Below are 22,770 nucleotides of genomic sequence, written 5' to 3' on the forward strand. Positions count from 1 at the left end.
TAGAGAAGTCGTATGCAAGCCCCGCTGAAGTCGCACTGCACGGGGCGGCTTCAGAGTTGGGCAACTTTGAAGCCGCCCCAGTGTGAACCCAGGCTTATAGAAGGACCAATTTGTTATTTTGCAACTGAGCCACGCAAAAACAGAGGATTAAATATTTCTAAACAGAAATCAATCACAGCAGAAAATCAATGCACATTTGGGTGCCATTCATTCTTCTGGGCACCCCAAACAAGCCAAATCATGCTGTCCAATAATGGGTCAAAGTTGCCTCTAAAAAAGGGCGCATGAGCTACTTTGGCACGTTTTTGGAGGAGACGGCAGCCCACTCAATTGAATAGTGTCGCTCCAAAGATGCTGCAAAAAATGTGGCACACATTGTCAGGAGTATGTAATGTACTGTATTTTCTGGCGTATAATGCCCCGTACACACGCACCGATTGTCGGCCGAACGATCGGCCGTCTATTGTCCAGTGTTTTTTGTTGGTTGAAATGTGCTCTAGACTGCACACGAATTTTGTCGGCCAACAACAACCAACTGCAGAAGTGATGTCATGTTCTGGTCTACTTTTCGTGTGTTTTTTTCTTTTTGAGCATGCCCAGTCTTGCTCATCTGCTTTTTGTCGGCCGAAATCTGTACTGACTGACGAACAATCGGCCGTTCTTTGTTGGCCAACAAAATTTTTATAGCCTGCACACCAGATTTTGTTCGGCCGAAAAGTCGCAGTCGGTTGTCGGAAGCATCATACTAACAAGCCGACAATCGGCCGATCGGAAGTTGGCCGAATATTTATGGCCGACAATCGGTACATGTGTATGGGGCTTTGGACTACTTTTGAACCTCAAAAAAATCCCCCAAAAATGGGGGGTCGTCTTATACGCCAAGTAGAATATCTCCAAGGTAACCTAAGTATAAGTATTACCGGTAGATCATGTAATAGGGGGGTCGTCTTATACGCCGGAAAATATGGTACATATCAGAGTGCAGTGGTCAGGAGTAATATACAGCCTAGTGTAAAGCAAGCAGTGACCCTAACAGCCAATCAGAATTCAACTTCTTGTTATCTCTGCACTGATGTGGCGACATCCAGTGTTAGGGGTCAATGCACTTTGCACATTCTTTCAGGTAAATCTTAGTAAATATTAGCAAAAGTGTTTCTGATCCCTCCACAGTAAAAACATAAGACTAAAAAAAATAAAGGATCATATATAGAATGATTAAAATTATAATTAAAGCAGACATTTGCTCATTGCTCAAGGTACCCCTAGCAACCTCTGGAGGAATCCTCGTGTTCCATGGAACCCTGGTTGAGAAACCCTGGTCTAGGAGTGGTCCTCCACTCCTCCCCGAAGATAGACCAGTCCTCACAGCTTCTGCACCCCTGTGCTTATAAGCAGAGGCGTAACTAGAACCTTCAGGGCCCTGATGCAAGAAACCATGAAGGGCCCCCCAGACCCCTGGCCGGGGCCCTTACCTTCAAGCCCAGGGCTCTTCCCACTAATCCTGGGGCTCTTTACACTCGTTGCATGGCCTTTTATTTCAGTCCCGCAGCAGGATTCTTTCACAAGTTCTGCAGTGGGCCCCCTTCCTACAATCCTGGGGCCTCCCCACAGTGGTGCAATGCCAGGGTCCGGTCGCAAGTGTGACCTTTGCGATCCTGAAAGTTCACCCACTGGTTTGCTACCGGGCCCCCTGGAGCATGGGGCCCGGTAGCGATTGCAACCCCTGCAACCCCTGTAGTTACGCCCCTGCTTATAAGTCTCTGGGGTCCTGATATCATTAAAACAAGAGCAGCATTCATAGACCTGCTCTGGACCTGAGGACATTAAGGCACAGCCCACTGCCGTATCATCAAGGAGCTAGTGGTAGTCGGTTAAGGGAACACCCAAAATCAGCAATAAGAATCCCACTTAGATCAAAAGATCCTTGTTTTATTGGTAGCAGAACATGTTAAAGCCAATGCGTTTCAGGGGAGCAGAGACTCCTTCTTCAGGGCGTAGATGTTGCTATTCGGATCTGCAACCGACAGCATAACCATCATCAAGGAGTGCCACCTTCCGGGGGAGTGGAGGACCAGGTAAGTAAAACTGTTTCTCCTCTCCCCTGGACAAAATGAGCAATTAACCCTTACAGTGAGATTGCACCTTGGTTGGACTTTAAGCCGTGAATGTAACTTTTACCAAAAAGTGGCCAATCAAAACACATGGACTAGGAAGACATTTGGCAAATTTCAGATTCCCTGCATTACGCATTATAAATATACCCCAGGTTTTTGTGAATGGTTCATTGAAAACAATAATTGAAACAACTCTTTTGGGTATTTTGTCATTCCCGCTGTCACCCCCTTCCCCCAGGGGCAGCTTATTATACAGGAGGTTATGGGTGAGTGTGAATATCAAAACTGCAGCAAAGGAAAACTGATGGTGCTACCCAAAGCAACCAATCAGAATGATGGAATTTATTCTCTGACCTGCACAGAGACAATGAACTGGAGATGCTAAACTGTATATATATATATATATATATATATATATATATATCAGGCAGAAGGATGGGGCCCTTCCCGTCCAGATGAGCTGTGACATGAATGGCAGCCTCATCCAGAGGAGTATATAGGAAGAGACTCCATAAAGTATGTTATTATACGGAGCCAGGAGCAGATGAGGACACCCGGCCAGGGCGCTTGCTGCACAATGAACTTATATGAACCGGGGGGGGGGGGGGGGGAGTCCCTGAAATCCAGCGCTGGGAAACGTCTGACAGAACAGGAAGCAGCACACGGTCAGGAGGACGGAACTGGGAAGGAGACGGCAGTTGGGGATTTGTGGAATCGCAGTGGATTTAGGAGAGTGTAGTGAGCGATTTGGCCAGATGTGAGGAAGTGTCACCGACGGTGCAAGATGCACTTTATATAGGACTTTATATATTAACCGCGTCACTGCCAAACTGTCATCAACTTAAAGTGGAACTGAATGCATTTTACAACAGACTGCGAGCAGACCGGCTATTATTGCAGAAGAGACATGTACACCTACCTGCCTGCTCACTGTCCTCCTTACAAAGTACCCCAAGATGCACATGCTCAGCTTACATCGCTGGCATGGTCCCGGTGTGCCGGGATGACCCTGTGCATTGGCAGGATCATCCCGTAGAGATGCCTGAAGACGGGTACCCAGGGAAAAGATGCTGGCACAGGCAAGGGACCTATTAGAGAGGGCTTAAAGCAGAGTCCCCCCCCCTCCCCCCTCCAAAAATTAAAAGTCAGCAGCTATACATACTGTAGCTGCTGACTTTTACTATGAGGACACTTACCTGTCCTGCAGTCCAGCGATGTCGGCACTAGGGATGATTGAACTTTTGAAAAGTTTGGTTCGACCAGAACACCTGAATTTCCCAAAAGTTTGGTTCGGATTCCAGAACCCCATTGAAATCAATGGGACCCGAACTTCTGGAATAAAAAAAAACACAATTTTGAAGCCCTAAAACCCAATAAATGCCCCTAAAAAGTGCCTAGGGTTCTGGGTCATGCCCCAGGGACTATGAATCAGGCAAAAAAAAGTCGTTTTTTTTTACACCAATATTAATAGGCGAAAAAGGATTGACGTCATCCATCAAACATCTTCAAACCTCAGGAGAGAAAGGCCACATTAGATGCTCACTGATACTGGAACCTGTCTGTCAGGCCTCAGTAGCCAAGAATCACACTGGTCGGGCTAAGTATTGCTTACTTACCTACCTCACGGCCTTGTGTATACATTGGGTAGTATTCATATCCTTAGGCAAAGTGGCAGCTCTCCTGAGATCTTGTTTTTAAATGCTGACATTGCAATGCTGTATACACCAATGGAATCTATAAGGTTGATTCCAACCACACCCCTTAAGAAGGAGCTGTGAAAGCCCCGAAACGTGTCGGGTGGAGGACGTCAATCCTTTTTCGCCTATTGATATTGGTATAATATGTATATGTATTCCATGTACAACCATGTCCATATAGCATTGGTGTTTTTATGCTAATTTAAATAAAACTGATTTTTATTCACATTATTTAGTACTTAGTGCCTTCAAAGTCCCACCTCATCGGCAATTTTGTTCATGGTTTATCTAATAGGGATGTGGGACATTTAGGGAGGTACCTCTCTGACTTTCTTTAACAGGTGTTGTCTGATTGGACAAGGTTGTGATGGTGTCACAATCTCCACCTCGTCCAAATAGAGAATACCTTGCATTCATTTTAATCACTTAAGCCCCGGAAGATTTTACCCCCTTCCTGACCAGGGCCTATTTTGCAATTCGGCACTGAGTGACTTTAACGGACAATTGCACGGCCGTGCGACGCTGTACCCAAACGAATTTAACGTCCTTTTTTCCCCACAAACAGAGCTTTCTTTTGGTGGTATTTGATCACCTGTGCGATTTTTACTTTTTGCGCTATAAACAAAAAAAGGGCGTCAATTTTGCAAAAATAACAATATTTTTCACATTTTTTTATATGAAATTCCCCCCCAAAAAAATGTAAAAATCAAAATTTTTTAAAATTTTCGGCCGATTTGTTTTATGCTACATATGTTTGGTAAAAAAAAAAAAAAAAAAAAAATCGCAAAAAGCGTATTTTGATTGGTTTGTGCAAAAGTTATCGCATTTACTAACAAAGGGAAAGATTTTTGTAATCTGCAATTCTTTTTGCGGTACTGCGACATTGCGGCGGACAGATCGGACCCTTGACTGACATTTTTGACACTTATGGGGTTACCAGTGACATTACTACAGTAATCAGTGCTATATATATGCACTGTTACTGTAAAATTACACTGGCAGTGACGGGGTTAACTTTTTTTGAGAGGGAGGGGTTATGTGTGTCCCTAGGGGCGTGCTTCTAACTGTGATTGGCTGTGGCTTGAGGTGTATGAACAATGATCAACGGTCCTACATAGTAGAACCGTATGATCACCATTCATACACAGGGGAGAATGACTGGCGGCTTTGTTTACATTAGCCGCCTGCCTTTCTCCCTCTGCACCGATGATCGCTGAATGACCGGCGGACATCGGGTCCGCCGGTCACACACGCGGGGGGGTCCGTGACCACACGGGAGCGCGCCTCCGGGGGCGCTTGCTCGCTCCCTAGACCCTCACAGGCTAGCGACGTAGTACTACGTCGCTCTGCCTGTGAGGGGCTGACCGCCGCAGTAAATAGTCGTGCGGCGGTCGGCAAGTGGTTAAAAGTATAAGGTGTTCCATGAATGGAAGTGGTGCCTGTGATCATTATACAGAAGGGGATGCTGCTAAGACTCTGAGTAGGACCCAGAAGATCAGCAGATACTTTTCTATACTTTTTGAAAATGTTTTTAGCCTGAAAAAAAAAAGTAATGCAGCCACCACATCTAAGGACTGGTGAGCTGCATAGCATGACATTTTTGTTCTTGGGTTTAGCTAACCTTTTATTTCACAGTTCTGACTGGAACGTCCTTTTAAATTTCATTTAAATTGAAATCACCATTATAAAGGATCAGGAGATACACTGAAGTCATCTCTATGTAACTCCACCAACTTTCCATCCAGCTGACTCGTCTTTCTGACTTCCATGCTGTGTTATTCTTGGCTGGGATGAGGACGGGGAAGTAGAGGGGTATGTACGGAGATTTGCAGGATTCTGTTAGCTAGAGATAAGACTCTGCTTTTGTTTGATTACAGCTCCATGAATGAGCCTGGAACTGAAGATGGTCCTCCAGTGAGTCATATTGCTGCAGGGCCCATCAGTCTGGATTGTCCTCGGCCCTGGGACAGACAGGAATATACAGTTCTGGGGGTTGTCCGTATCTGACAGGTAACAGAGTGACAGGACAGAAACATGCAGAACTAAGTCTTCATTTCATGCTTACAATAGTTCAGTAAAAACTGTATAAAATCTCACTAAAATTTCCACTAAGAACCCAACTACTGTATTTTCTGGAGTACAAGACTTTTGGGGTCGTCTTATATGCCGAGAATAATATCTCCAAGGTAACCTAAGTATAAGTATTACCGGTAGATGTAATCTCTCTAGACGCTGGCTGTGTGGGAATCCTGTACCGGTATACCGTAGCTTCGGCTACATACAGTATACCGCGCTGAGCCAATCAGGGAGCGCGATGTATTCTATTATTGAATGCAAAGCCTGCTCGGATTGGCGGAGTAGCATCAGCCCGCCTCTCTGACTCTGCCAATCCGAGCAGGCTTTGCATTCAATAATAGAATACATCGCTCACTGTGATTGGCTCAGCGCGGTACACTGTATGTAGCCGAAGCTACGGTACATACGGTATACCGGTACAGAATTCCCACACAGCCAGCGTCTTGAGATTACATCTACTGGGTGTGTGGGAATCCTCTCTCATAATATCTCCAAGGTACTAGGGTACCTTGGAGATATTATGAGAGATTACATGTATTACAGTACTTGGGGTACCTTGGAGATCTATGAGAAATCTGATGTTTTTCAATGGTGTTGCCTTGCTTCGGAAGGGCAGTAGTCTTATACGGCGAGTATAGCCCAAAACCTATGTTTTAACTTGAAAATTAGGGGGATCGTCTTATACGCCGGAAAATACGATAACTTTAGGAATAACAAACCTGAGGTTACCCAATGCCGGCCAGTTCAACAGGCACCAGCCAAGATTCAAACCATCTATGGGCAGGCTGATTGTACCCAGTTCGGTTGTTGTATGACTTGGGTACAACCAACATGATGGATTTTTCATGCGATTATCACTTTGTGCTCCTGGAAGGGATGGCTCCCTCCTGCACCTCCTCCACCATAATAACATAATGGGTCCGCAGGAAGGATTTCCCCATCAACACAGTCAGTGTTACCAAGCTTTTTTCTTTCCTGAAACCCATGGTTGCAGAAAAGAAAATCACATCATCTATGGCCTGCCTTACTCTCAATGGTCCCTCACCTCCCACTACACATGGGGTTACTGGAGGATGGATGCCACATTTCCGTGTCTGAGTTGCTATTCTAAAGCAACCAGATTCCAGCTCTTAGTTTTCCTATACATGTTAGAGGTAATGATACGCGAGGCAGATCTGGGAACAAAAGCACACACACAGTAAGGCTGGCCATACATGTTCAATGATTCTGTACAATTTTCCTTTAGATTTACCAAAAAACATAATATGGAGGTCAAAACTAACCAACTCTCAACTGTATCCAATTAAGCAGGCCCTTGCACTACATAGTTTAGGGGAAATCTAAAGGAAGAGAAATTAACATGTATGGTCAGCCTAACTTAGTACTGGGGTCCCTGAGAGATAGAAGAAAACAATAGATTGTTTAACGCTCTACCATGTATTGGGACATGAGATATGCATTTTGTATGGACTATGCCTTTAAGTTAAAGTCAAAACTTTTTTTCATTTTGAATGGAGGGTGAAAAGGTTAGAACCCCTATCAGGGTTTGTGATGGTGACTTCTCAATGAAAGTGTAGAAAATATTCCATGTTTTTGAGTTGGAAATCTTCCAATGGGGACACCAGTTCCATTGCCACACCACCCATCACAAGAAATGACTTCCTTCTACTTCCTGTTTTGAGAGGACAGGAGGTAAAATCTCCCCAGAAGGTCAGAGGCCCTCAAGTCATGTGATTAGTGACGAAACGCGTCGGAGTGGGGCCATCATCACCCACCACCAGGAAGTATACTGGTGTGTTTGGAGCCAAGTATTTGTGGATATCTCAGTGACTTTTAAGGGGACCATGCATCCCACGTGTTTAGCGATCTACCCGAGTGCACCGGAGGCAGTGCACCTACAAATGTGAGTGCGATTTTTATAATTTTTAATAAAGATATACAGTTCAAGCACTGTTTCAGTTTTCTCCTATCCATGTACAACACCTGTATGAGGTACACTACATATGGGGGAACAAGAGTCCCAGGAGTAACAGGGAAGCTGCCAACCACTGGAGTTATACCACTAAGGGGAAGACGTGTGTAGACCCTTGCATGGTCTCCTTGGGGAGGTGAGAACATAATTTGACTGGTGGAGGGGGGCACTTGATTTTCATGTGTGAAGAACTCAGCACCCATAGAAGTGTGATATTTGGCTCATGACTGTCACCACAGTGTGTTTTGGCATGTTACCTGATTGAAGGACTTGATATTTTTTTAGTATTATCTATGCACATTGATGTCATACTAGATTCACTGTGAGGTGGTCACTTTTATTATAATTTACCTTGAATATATGTGTGTTGTTTAATTTAATTTTATTAACTACATACTGTCATTTGGGGGTCAACGCCATTATTGCTAGGTTATATATGTACTGTATTCACATCTAATTTTCTTCCAGTTGTGAGTTATCATTTTATTTTTTGGGGAGCTATCACTTCACTTTTTCTGTTAATATATGGAACTTGGTGATATGCATGATTTATGATATGAAACACTAGTCGTTATTTCTGTTCAATATGTAGTGAAATGAAAACCGGTTTAAACAATACGGTTTGAGGGCAGGACATATGCTTTTATCGAAAAAAAAAAATTTTTGTGGAGACAACAATGCTTTTATATGTACTATACACTCAGGACTTTAAAATAAGATCCAAGGTGTGCTGGTGAAATGTTCTTTATAGTCTGGGTGTTAGGAAGGGCATGCCAGAATGGAAGATAATGAAGGTTGGCTTGAAGCCTCTTGCAGAGTTGCCACTGACCACACATGTGCACTCAGGGGTGCATGCCTGTTTGCTCACTTTAAAGCGGAGTTCCACTCGTTTTTGTGTTTATTAAAAGTCAGCAGCTACAAAAAGTGTAGCTGCTGACTTTTAAAAACAACACACTCACCTATCCCACAGCCCAGGCTGCCCGAAGCCTCGCTCCTTCCCCTCTCCTCTCTGCGGCGCCGGCATCTCTAGTGTGGGCTTCTGACTGTGACAGCTTGCGGCTCCACAGCCAGGAGCGCATTGCGCATGCGCGAGTCGCGCTGCGAGTCGTGAATGTCCAGGCAATCTTTTGGGACCTGTGACGTGTGCCAGAAGATTGCAGGGAGGGAGGGGGAGAGGGCCAAGGCGTCCCGAGCAGAAGTGGGAGCGGGTACCGGTCAAATCTAGGTACCGGCTCCCCCCCCCCCCCCAAAAAAAAATGACATGCCAAATTTAGCATATCAGAGGGTCAGGAGTATTTAAAGCGGAAGTTTCACTTTTGGGTGCAACTCCGCTTTAAAGAATGTGTACAAATGTGCAGGCAACCTTGCTGCTGCCTAATGCATTCATATGCCAGTGGCTCCCATTGCTCTTAATCTGCCCCTTGAGAAGAGGAAGAGAGAGCAGTACTGCTGTAGATTGGCTCAGCGATGGATTGAGAGAGGAGACAGGTAAGTGGGACAGAAGGGAGGGGGAGAAGGAACAGATAGTGGGACATTTTTTATCTTAATTAATTATGATAAAAAAATTATTTTAATTAATAACCACTTTAATGCTGAAATAATGAAAATAGAGTCACAATAATATTGCATCTTTTACACCTTCATGGAGTTAAGCTTTATGTAGCACCCTCCTAGGTAGGTGCTAGTGACAGAGTATAGTTTGAGCTCTGTCTGCTTACCAGAGGGGCTGCAGGTAAATCTATATTGTTCTCTGCCTACCAGAGAGCAGGATCTGTTAGTGAGGTCTGCTCATTGTGCTCAGGAGGTGATTCATTCCGTCTGGAGAGTCTTTCATGCTGGTCCAATAGGGAGGCTTGTTGGACAGTGGGAGAAAACCTGATGAATGGGTGCATAGGCTTTTGATACAGTCCTGATGATGGTGCATGCTGGGATATGTATAAAAGCCAGGAGCACATGTGCTCAGGGTCTTTCGTTGGAGAGTGGAGTCCTGGAGGGAGGGGCCGCTGCCTCCTCCTCTATAGAGGTGCCATGTGGTCGCAGGGGGTCGTTCTGAGGACCAGAGGAGCGGTTGAGAGGAGCTAAACCCAGAGGTCCAGGGAAGCTGACAGAGGGGAGACACTGGAGACCCTGTGGCTGCAATATCGTGAGTACAGGAACTCGTGTCAAGGGGCCTGACCTGAGGGGAGTCACCCCTACTCATAGGGTAGTCCATGGACCGGTGTCAGCAGAAAGAGGATGCTAGGAAGAGTGTCCTGAAGATAAAATAAGATTGTTCACCAAGTCGTCTTGAGAGAAAGCAAGAGACTTAACCCCATTCATCTAAAGTGGCAGGATGAATTAACAGCTTGTCTGTTCCATACCTACAAGTGAAGTAGAAGATAGAAGTCCCCAGATAATATGAATAGTTAAATTGGAGTATCCCACTATTCTCTTCTCCTATCCCCATTACAAAATAAAACAGAAAAAAAAAAAACAAATTCCCCTTGACTGTTTTTTGAAGTGAAGAGCCAAGAGGAATGCAAGAATTGCATTTGCTTAATACCGTGTGTTGGTAACCAGGGGAGCCCACAGGCACAGAGTTAATATCCAGCAGTCCCTACGGGGGCAGTGCTACATTTAGATAACAATAGGCAGATCTCATTCATATTAGCATCTAAAATATATAAAAAGGTAAATAAAATTATAAAAGTAAAAAATGATGATGATGTGATGAACACTAAACAAAGTTTCATGGTCTATCAGGTTACATTAGTGACAACAATGAAGGAAGCCTACAAACGCAGTGTGAGAAAAATATCAGACTGTCCCTGTTGTTCTGCCCATACTATAATATAAAATGTAATGGCAGATCTAGTGATGGACAGCGAGATATGTTTAGTTGAAAAAAAAATGTGCTTCGGGATAAGCTGGGTTTTGATCTTGATGCTGTACACAAAGTTTGGTTTGATACATCGAACAGATTTATAAACCAATGGATGAATTAGTCACCCGATCAATAACAATTTATTGCAAGGGATGCTGTTTTGCAGCACTGTGGTCTACATTGGTGTTATATGAATCAGTAGCGGCCTGGCTTGTTTAGTGTACAGGCCTGCACTGTATCTCAGCCTCCTGTTTCGGAGTTCCATTCCCTCCCTAGATAAGTGTAGACACCATCTGTATCCATCACACCATTCCTACCCCTAAAATAACAGATTCCATTCTGTCTTCTTATGTAAACCTGGTAAAGCCAGTGTGAGTGTGACTGAGAGGAGGGGAGAGTGTCAGCACCTCCAGGAATGATGGTCCTCTAATCTCCCAGCATCCATCATCCACCCTCCATCCCTGGATCCTAACAATAGCCAGCTGCTGCAAATCTCAGCAAGCACCAATCTCCCCACACTACAGTAAACTGTTATCTGGATCCGTCCTCTTGGTTTACTTCTGTTCAGTGAAGGTAACATACTGCACGAGCCCTGGAGAGGCTGATATAAACACAAAACTGACCTAACCATCAAGAGATTACAAATGCTATACAAGGTCACCTGTGTACCCGTTCAATAAAGCTGTACAAAGTTCAGTATGACCTTACATTGGGCTAGGACAGTCTGAACCAAGAAAGATGATTTCTGATTGGCTGCTAGCTACTGCACTACTTCATCCCTGTCGCTTACAGACTGGCTTGATGCCATTCACTGCCAGGACCATCTTCCGATGCTCTTGGCCAGCCTTCCTCAACCAGGGTTGTGGGGTACCCTTGGGTTCCTACAGGAGCCCGGGGCGTAACTACAGGGGTTGTAGTTGTTGCAATTGCAACCGGGCCCCGTGCTCCAGGGGGCCTGTGCGGCTCCCCTGTACACCATAGGAGGGGCGGCGGGCAGCGTTGCCCTTTTTTTCCTTCTTGTAGCTGCAGAAGGAAAATGGAGGAGATTGGTTCCTCTGAATGCTGCCCCCGCCACTCCTCCTATCCAGTTCACATGTGTTCGGCTGTCTCTGGGCCCCTGTGTGCTCCCCTGCCCCCCCCACTGTGCTCCCCTCCCACTGTGCTCCCCTCCCCTCTCCTGCCGGCTGCTGCAGGGGATGTGTCACAATAGGGAACCAGGAAGGGGTCGGTAAATATGTAATTTACCAGCTCCTTCCTTTTCTGAATGGACAGAGTCATAGTCAGTGACATTGTAAAAAAATAAAATAAAATGATAAAAAATAATACAACTAAAATACCAAAAAAAAAAAACTACTGACACCAGTTGGTGAACTTCCAGAATCGCAAAGGTCACAATTGCGACCAGGCCCTGGCATTCCACCAGCGTGGGGAAGCCCCAAGATGGCAGGAAGAGGGCCCACTCTAGAAATTGTGAAAGGGTCCCACTGCGGGACTGTAATAAAGGGCCCTGTAACGAGAGTAAAGAGCCCCAGGATCAGTGGGAGGAGCCCCAGGTTTGAAGGGAAGGGACTCGGCCAGGGGTTCGGGGGCCCTTCATGGTTTCTTGCATCGGGGCCCTGTAGGTTCTAGTTACGCCTCTGGCCAGGACCATCTTCCTATCCTCTTGGCCAGCTTTCCCCAGGGTTTGCTGAGTACCCTTGGGTTCCTACAGAGGCTGCGAAGGTTTCCTTGAGCAATGCACAATCTCTTCCTATCAGATATGGAACTGCAGACACCAATGATCTTTTTAGCTAAGTGTAACGGGAGTTTTTCCCCAATCACCACAAGTCTTCCCAGTCACCATCACACTAATGTATCATAGGCCGTGGACATAGTAATTATTACCAGGGGTTCCCTGAGACCAGATAGTCATTTCAAGAGCTCTTCTACATTAAAAAGGTTAAACTCCCATTGATGATTTGTACCTATAGGTACAGTAAGTATCTCCTCCACGTGCCCTGTTTAGGAGATACTTACTTGTGAAGCCACCAGTGACGTCACCAGCGCATGCTCTCTGAAGGAACGGTATTCCGTGTCATTCCTTCAGAGCCCTGTGCAGTTAACAGCGGTTCCCATGAGCATGAGTGACGTCATCGCGGCTCATCCAACCAAAAGACCGGAAACCGGCAAACTGGAAGAAAGATCGGGTGAAGATGGAAGCCCTGTCAGCGGTGACAGCGTGCTGCTGGAGGGCTGTTTTAAAGGCAAGTTTCACAAAATGTGCTCCTATGCAATGCATACTAGCACATTATAACATTACCTTGCAGGTTTACAAAAAAAAAAAAAAATCTCAGGACTGTCCTGCAGATCAGTTCTGACATATTTTTCAGGAAAAGTTTGAAGACCTATTCCTGTGTTTAGGGCTGGTTTACTACAGGATTGCACAGGAACCCAGCACACGCTCCTACACGTTCGAGTGCAGTGCGATTTTGCAGTCCATTCATTTGAACGGGGCTGAAATTAACGCAGAGAAAGTAGTGAATGCATTACTTTAAAAAAAAAAAAAAAAGCATGCTGCACCGAATAGTAGTACCGTGCCATTTAGTGCCTGTTTGTGATCTGCATTTGGGGTGCCGTTCATATTGAATTGGCATCTGCAGCAGATCGCAAAAGCTGTGTGCGTTTCGAGTGAGGTGCAGGAAACTTGCACAAAACACTGCTTTCCTGCACAGAATTTTGACGTGAACCAGCCCTAGGGCCCCATTCACATATCATATACTGTAGCAGGAACCCAGGTTCCCGCTTGCGTACAATTGTTCACATTTGGGTGATTAGGAATCATAGGCAGAATTGGCGCAATTCTGCCCTAGATTCCGAACCGTGTCAAAATGTGCGACGCGCGCTTGGATGCCTTTCATCCTTAATGGCACCCCAAACATGATGCAATGTGGTCCCGATTGTCACAAGTGCAACTTACACGTCTTTCCGTGTGTCCCACATAGGGAAGCCTATTAACTTGATTGGGCTGCCATATGTGCGTATGTGGCGCTAAAGAAGCCCAGGGACCAAATTTTGGCCCAGAGCCAAGCCTTTACACATGCATTTTTTTGCAATTCTCGTGAGTTTTGTCTTGTGACAACCGTGACCACATTGCATCATGTTTGGGGTGCCATTAAGGATGAAAGGCATCCAATCGCGCGTCGCACATTTTGACACGGTTCGGAATCTAGGGCAGAATTGCGCCAATTCTGCCTACGATTCCTAATCACCCAAACGTGAACAATTGTATGCTTTGCACAAGTCTACTTTGGAAATGTTAGTATTACAGTGTAGCAAAGTTTAATTTGGGAGGAAATGATGAAGAATTAGCAACCCTGACAAGTTTCTATAGCTACGTCCCCATTGGGGAGATTCACCGTCTAAATTTGTCATAGTCACCATTGTCACTGGGACTAATAGTGAGGGGAAAATCTAAAATTTTGAGATGTCCCTGAATCAGGAATAGAGGGGAAATTGTCCGTAGGGACACCTGTTTAGGTAACAACTGTCTAAATCTAGCCATACACTGTTCATTTATTTTATTTTTTTTCCATTCAGCCAGCACAAATAGGATGGACAGCACCTGCCGCTGTCAGAAAACACTGATTAGCAGCTGCAGCTCATTGGCTGCAGCTGCTAATCAACGAAAATTTTCTAATATGTCCCTTCAACTGAACGTGATTAAACAAATGAGTTGTGTTCAAGGGGGGAGTCCACAGACTGATGGAAATTTGATTGGACCAGATTAATTTTGATCAGGGTATGGCTAGATTAGGAGGGAAGAATTGGGACTAGATGTAAAAATATGGACTTTTTTTAGGCACATATATAAAAAGTATCAAACTGTATTTATACATAACAACATACAATTTAAAAAAGAAGAAACATTAATGGCTAATGTGTAACAAAACCATAAACCCTCAATAGCAATTGCGGTCATATAGCCAAATCCCCTAAGGGGATAATGATAAATCGCTTAGGGAATTTGGCTATATGACCGCAATTGCTATTGGGGTTTATGGTTTTGTTACACGTTTCAAGTCATTAATGTTTCTTCTTTTATAAATTGTATGTTGTTCTTATGTATAAATTAATTTTGATACTTTTTATATATGTGCCTATAAAGTCTATATTTTTACATCTAGTGGCGGCACAGTGGTGTAGTGGTTAGCACTTTCACCTAGCAGCAAGAGGGTCGCAGGTTCAAATCCCAACCACGACACTACCTGCCTGGAGTTTGCATGTTCTCCCTGTGCCTGCGTGGGTTTCCTCCAGGTACTCCGGTTTCCTCCCACACTCCAAAGACATGCTGGTAGGTTAATTGGATCCTGTATAAAAAAATTGGCCCTACTGTGTATGTATGTGAGTTAGGGACCTTAGATTGTAAGCTCCTTGAGGGCAGGGACTGATGTGAATGTGCAATGTATATGTAAAGCGCTGCGTAAATTGACAGCGCTATACAAGTACCTGAAATAAATAAATAAAAAATCTAGTCCCAATACTTCCCATTAGGATGTGGCACACCGTTTACCTTATGCATTCAGGTTGCCACCCCTGGTAATGCACTATTCAATGTCTTCTATCACCATAGATAAGATGGAATTCCCTCACTATTGAGAGATGTCCCTTCACATCACTTTGTGCCTACAGGACAAGATGTGAAGGAAAATCCCTTCAATAGAAACCTGAAAATATACTCTATCCAAAATAAAACAACATTTTTCGGCTCTACATATTCAATTATTAAGAGAGAACATCTGTCCACAATGATTCATGACATCACGAATGCACTGTATCTGCACACACCTATATATCACCCATCTGGATTCCTGGCCATCATGCAGCAAGTGTTCGCTTCTCTGCAGACTCACCGTTTTGGTGAAGAGGATGGCGGTGTCCCAGTATTCGGGGTGCTTGTCACTCACTTTGTTCCATTTCTTCTGCCAGGCACAGAAGCTCCGCAGTGTCATGGCAGCGTTGGTGGTAACTTTGGGTCCTTTTCCATCATCTGTCAGGACCATGAACTTCACCACGGCTATGTTGATGGGATTTTGGATGCTGGGGTGGCGATACAGACGTGCGGCTGTGGCCATTAAAGTGAGCAGATAGTGTTGAAGGTCATCTCCGTGGAACTTAAGCATGGTCTCATCTGCCACAATCAGTGTCTCCACGTACCTGGTGATAGAGGCAAAGCGTCTGGACCTCTGGCCTCCTCTTCTTGTGCCGTTGATATGGCGTTTGCCATGTTTGGAACTTTTGTATCTCTGAAGAGCTTCCATAATGCCATGGTTCAAACCAGAGTTGACCCCACACCTTGAGGTAGTGTCTGCTGACGGTGACAATGCTCTCCTGCGCTGCAGGAGATGCGGCCCCTGCTGGCCACCCTGTAACTGATCCCATGTGCCATTCTTTACCGGACTAATGAAATATTCCACCCCTTGATAGCCAAATGCCCCCTGAAGTCCCCCACAAAGGCTAAGAGCAGCAAAGGAATCCCGGTCTGAATTGACATCTCCAGAGTAGAAGCAGTGTCTAAGGCTTGGTGAGGGTTTGGGGACAGTGCCAGGGAAATGCATTGAAAAAGCTGGGGCAATGAATTGAGAATCAGGACTTAAGTTCAAATAGAAATCCTCATGGAAAGCTGAGATCTGGAATATAACTCCACTGTCCTTAACTTGTTCTTGGCCTTCTTTATAATACTGTCTTCCATTGATGTCAGGATCCATTTTTTTGGGGGTAACCATAACCTTATCTGACCAGGCATACAAAGAGGGGGAGAAAAAAAGCAGATCCAGAGTAAGCAGAGAGGTGACAGCCAGCTGTGCTTGCATGGTGACTCAGCTACAAGCCGTCCAGAGACTGAAAATAATAGACTTTACCGAGAAAAAGTCAAAAGGGGGTGAATTGTGCAGCTAAAGAGAAATAAAATCTATCCACCATAAAAAGGGGGATTTAGAAATATACTGGAGGAAAAGAACTGGTGAGAAAATAGTGAAATAAAAGATGCCCATAAGAATGGAGCGCAGGCAGGCGTCCCCTTAGCCAATAATCACAGCTTCTTCTGCATCCACAAAATCCAGATGTTCAGGCTGCACTGTGTCCCAGTGCTGCAGTCATTGTTGCTCCACTACCTGTCTGCAAACAGGCAACATCAGCTCTTGTTGGGCTTTATATACATCCCTGTCCTGTGCAAATTGACTTTTTTTTTTTTCTCTGGGAGGTGCAGTGAAGGCTTATTGGACTCTCCCCTGCCACTTGTAGCTCATTATCAGCCACACATATACACACAACCTCCCTCTCCTTCCATTGCCGGCAGATTTTAAAGAGCCAGCAAGGCTCAATGCCTCTTCCCAGCAGCTGTTCTCTTCCCTCCCTTGTCCGGCTCTCCTCTGCACATTGTTTGGAAGTTGGAGCTCTTCTCTACACTCAGCAAATGTCCTCCCCTGAGGCTTTCTCAGCAGGCACTGGATGATCTGTCAGGACTATGCTGTGCTGGATGACCAGAATGGAATGAGGAGTCCTCCCAACTACCTTCACATTGTGTCTCTGGGCTGTTTGCAGAACCCTTGTACACACTTTGCAGGATCTCTGCCGTGTCCTTTGTGCTATATTATTTCACAATAATTGCAATCAAACATTTTACAAAAACATGATATTGATATTATATCTAGTTTTAAAAGTAACATAAAAATATATATATATATATATATATATATATATATATATACACTATATATATATATATATATATATATATATATATATATATATAAATTGACAGCGCTATATAAGTACCTGAAATAAATAAATAAATAAATATATATATATATATATATATATATATATATATATATATATATATATATATATATTTATTTATTTATTTATTTATTTCAGGTACTTATATAGCGCTGTCAATTTATTTATATATATATATAATGTTTTATGAAATTATTGTGAAATAGATAGATAGATAGATAGATAGATAGATAGATAGATAGATACATATAGTTTCCTCCCGTATTAAATTGTATTGTAACAGTACTGTTTGTCCTCATGTTGTGAAGTGCTGCGTGTTGGCATATATAAATCCTGTATAATAATAATTTTATATATATATATATATATAGATTGCCTGATCTCTGATTGTTAACAATGAAGCTGTAAAAAACTGTGTGATATATTATTTTTACTATATATATATATATATAAACACACACACACACAGTATATTCATAATAATTATATTAATAATTATATTTATATTATTATTAAAGTAATAGGTATATTATAGATAGATTGATAATCTATGTATAACATCATAGATAGATAGATACAGATACAGTTTATCTGTACTATACAGTACTATATCTGTATATCATTGTATACAGATAGTATACAGATACTACTAGTATATAGATAGTACTATACAGAGTATATATATACATATATATATATATAGTGTATACAGATAGTACTATATCTGAGATAACTGTATATATCAATGATATATCTATCTATCTATCTATCTATCTATCTATCTATCTATCTATCTATCTATCTATCTATCTATCATAGATCAGAATAAATATTGAGATAGATAGATAGATAGATAGATAGATAGATAGATAGATAGATAGATAGATAGATAGATAGATAGATAGAATATAAAAAGATATAGATATATAATCATAATAAATATTGAGATATATAGCTAGATAGATAGATAGCATATATATATATATATATATATATATATATATATATATATATATATATATATATATATATATATTAATATATATAGAATATATAATAATATAGATATATGATCATAATAAATATTAGATATATTGATAGATAGACTATAGAATAATATAGATAGAATATATAATAATATAGATACAGTATATAATCATAATAATAACAACAGATAATACAATGATAGATTAGATAACTATAATATATAATAATAATTATATAATATATAATTATAATAAATACACAGGGGGAACACAGGGGGAAGAGTTCACAGGTTCCAGTAGCTGCAACCCCCATAAGACATAAAGATCCCAGAGTATGTATATACCAGGCGCTTCTGCCCCCCTCCCTATGTTCTTCTCATTACTGAGGGTCTTGTGGATTATTGTCATAGAACAGCTGACCTTCATGATCACATGGCTGTCATTTATGGAACTGGGAAGAGACAAGTCTTCATGGATCAGGTAAATGTCTTCCATGACTCCTCCAGATGCCGGTAAAGATTCCAGAACAGATGTGTGATCGGAGGGAGACTCCGGAGACAGCTCTATGCACTCTGTGCAGGCTAGGGGTCGCTGTTGCCTAAATGAGAAACTAACCTGAACTAACTGAAAGAGAAAAGAAGAAAATACTTCTTATATAGACCTCCAGCCTGACCTCTGGCTGATAACAATAAAGCTGCAAGAAGACTGGCAGAGTCATCATAAATTTTTTTTATTTACTTTTTTGAAGTTATTACAAATGTTTTTTATATTTGCATTTTTAACAGGAGACTTTACAAAGACTAGAGCCGTCAGATTCTGGGGCAGTTTTGCATGACAACCAATCAGCTTCGAGCTTTCATTTTCAAAGCTTAATTCAGCAAGCTGAAGCTAAAAGCGGATTGGTTTACCATGCACAGCTGCACCAGTTTTAAAAAAATTCCCATCATTGTTTTGTGTTTATACAAATGAATACAGCTCAGTAATCATGTATGTATTGTTATATTTATAGTAGTGTAAATACCTCGGGCTCGGTTCACATATGTCCGGCGTTTTTGAAATGAGTCCGGGGCAATTTTCACCGATTCAGGTGCGATCTAGATAAATTTATACTTGAAAACGCACCTGAACCAAACTGAAAAACGCACAGGACTGAGAATTGGATGCGGTTCAAAACGCATCAAATTCGCATATATGTGAACAGAGCCTAAACGTAAAGTGGTGTAAAGGCAGGAAGGTTTTTTTTATCTTTATGCATTCTATTCATTAACATAAAAAGCTTTCTGTGTGAAGCAGTCCCCCCAATACTTACCTGAGCCCCATTTCTGTCCAGCGATATCCACGAGTCCCTCGGCCGTCCGGGACTCCCTCCTGATTGGCTGAGACACAGCAGTGGTGCCATTGGCTCCCACGGTTTTCAATAAAAGTCAGTCAGCCAATCAGGGGAGAGAGGGGGCGGACTGGATGGCAGCTTCATGTCTGAACAGACACATGGAGCTGCAGCTCAGCTCGGGTGCCCCCATAGCAAGCTGCTTGCTGTGGGGGCACTCAATAGGAGGGAGGGGCCAGGAGCAGGAGCAAGAGACCTGAGAAGAGGAGGATCGGGGCTGCTCTGTGCAAAACCAACTGCAAAGAGGAGGTAAGTATAACATGGGGGACCATTGTATTGGTTGTGATGGCTTTCTCTTTCACATTGTTTTTAATCTTCTAATGATTATCTTTGATGGATTATGTTGCAACCATGAGCCCATGTTTTATCCTATGTGGAATATAATTTTTAATACATTTTTTGATAAATAAAAAATAATATTTTATAATTCTATCTTAAAGATTTTTTTGCTGCTAAAAGACCCCCCCCCCCCTCCCCTGGGGGAACCTTCCCTTTTGCAATTAATTTGGGGTGTTCAGCCCTCTCCTTTCTACATGTGTTTTTTCCAAATAGTAAGTATAACATGTTTGTTTGTTTGTTTGTGTTTACAGACTTTACAGTCACTTTAGCTTGCTATAAGTTCCTGTACAGCAGAGCCCAAATTGAGGCAGGAAGAAGCACAGCTAGCCAATCAGTTGTGTTACAGTGCTCATGTGTGAACAAAGTGCATGCTGATAGTAGGAGAGAGCAGAGTGACAGAGATATGAGCTCATCAGTATGCTGTTTCTCCATGCACTGTCCAGTCAAAGGCTGGGTGAGGGACCGGTAACCTGTGTTACTTAATTGCAGTAGAGAAAAATCAGGTTTCCTGTCCTGCCAGGCAGGTCTGTGCTGGGTGACATCAGAACTGGATGGACAGAATTACAAATTCTTTAGCAGATACAACAGTCTAATTTTCTATTCTCTTACCTTTTCTGTACCCCAAAAACCAGTACGGAAATGGACATTTTCTACTAAAAGGCTGGAGGCTGTGAGCACTAGTAGTAGACTGGAGAATGCAAGCTCCTATGACAGCTACTGATGATATAATGAGTGGAAGGTTTTCTTTTTTTTAATCTGGGAAGGGCACTTGGTATAATGGCACTCGCTAATTAGTAAGCACACCCTAATTTCCAGGCATAGTCTCTGGGAAAGAGGAATGGATATCTAATGGTTTCTTCCTTTCTGTGATCTAAAAGGAAACGCAGAGGAATCAGAATTACATCCAGCGCTGGGGCTGCCATTGGCCAACTTCCATTGCCGGCACTTAGGGCCGGGACAAGGGGTGGGCAGGAGAGACAGTTGCCCTGGGCACAATGGTTTATTGCAGGGATGGGGGGGGGGGCGCCTTGACCCTAACCCTAAGGGAAGGGGGGGCACAGTTTGGCATCATAGCCCTGGGCGCTGGATGACCTTGTCCCGGCACTGGCGGCACTGGTTCTGGAGTCTGTGTATCACAATGTGATGTTCAAGATGTGCGCTCTACCCCAGGTACATTTCTGATAGTTGACCAATGGCAGCTTCCGGTGCTGTATAGGAGCCATACTGACAGGTCCCCTTTAAAGGGTTGACGTTAGCAGAGGAACTTTCCTTATAGTTACATGCTCTGCCGCTTGTATCCTCCAGTGTAATGACATCTGTGCCTGTATGATATCTATTTATACTGGATCTTTACACTGATGATCTCACAGGGTCTGCAGTCCAGATTTCTATAGCCGTATTCCAGCAGAGGGACAAAATCCAAGAGGAGCCGAGGCCCTGCCAGTTGTGTGGTGACACATCAGACCTGCATGCACAGTGACAGTGTACACAAACTGAGATCACCGCGTGCACTGACCACCACCGACGCACATTACCACAGGCCTTCACTGACGACATGATTACAGCTGAAACACAGAATGCAACACAGAAAAAATATCTAGAGAAAAACATAATTCATTATTGATACATTTCTGTTCCAGAATGTGAAATGTGGTGCAGTAACATAAATAGCCAACAGAAGGTGTACCTGAGCTCTTCTCTACTTCATCTCTTGTATATCAGGGGTGTCAAACTCAATTTCATTGTGGGATGCATCAGCAGTATGGTTATCCTCAAAGGGCTGGTTGTATCTGGGGTGCTCTACGTACAAAGTGCAGAGTTCAGGATTACGCTACATACAGGGTGCAGAGATCAGGATTACGCTACATACAGGGTGCAGAGTTCAGGGGTATGCTATATACAGGGTGCAGAGTTCAGGATTACGCTACATACAGGGTGCAGAGTTCAGGGGTATGCTACATACAGAGTGCAGAGTTCAGGATTACGCTACATACAGGGTGCAGAGATCAGGATTACGCTACATACAGGGTGCAGAGATCAGGATTACGCTACATACAGGGTGCAGAGATCAGGATTACGCTTCATACAGGGTGCAGAGATCAGGATTACGCTACATACAGGGTGCAGAGATCAGGATTACGCTACATACAGGGTGCAGAGTTCAGGGGTATGCTACATACAGGGTGCAGAGTTCAGGGGTATGCTACATACAGGGTGCAGAGTTCAGGATTACGCTACATACAGGGTGCAGAGATCAGGATTACGCTACATACAGGGTGCAGAGTTCAGGGGTATGCTACATACAGGGTGCAGAGTTCAGGGGTATGCTACATACAGGGTGCAGAGTTCAGGGGTATGCTACATGCAGAGTATAGAGTTCAGGGGTGCGCTATGTACAGAGAGCAGAGTTCAGGAGTGTACTATGAACAGAGTGCAGAGTTCAGAAGTGCACTACGTACAGAGTGCAGAGTTCAGAAGTGCACTACGTACAGAGTGCAGCGTTCATGAGTGCTCTATGTAATGCAGAGTTCAGGAGTGCATTACGTACAGGGTTCAGGA

At 43.4% G+C, this 22,770-nt stretch overlaps 1 protein-coding gene across 1 annotated transcript in view; it reads right to left on the minus strand.

Moving 5' to 3' along the window:
* Positions 1-17,260, minus strand: part of ADAMTS15 (ADAM metallopeptidase with thrombospondin type 1 motif 15) — an 85,464-nt gene extending 68,204 nt beyond the window's left edge. Inside the window, exon 1 of the mRNA XM_082273857.1 lies at positions 15,612-17,260. Within this exon, the coding sequence (XP_082129983.1) occupies positions 15,612-16,571 (960 nt within the window). The 5' untranslated portion in view covers positions 16,572-17,260. The remainder of the gene's footprint in view (positions 1-15,611) is intronic.
* Between the last annotated feature and the right edge of the window lie 5,510 nt (positions 17,261-22,770).

The sequence above is a fragment of the Pelophylax lessonae genome (genome assembly GCF_965119305.1).
Source record: "Pelophylax lessonae genome assembly, chromosome: 12".
NCBI classification, from domain to species: Eukaryota; Metazoa; Chordata; class Amphibia; order Anura; family Ranidae; genus Pelophylax; species Pelophylax lessonae.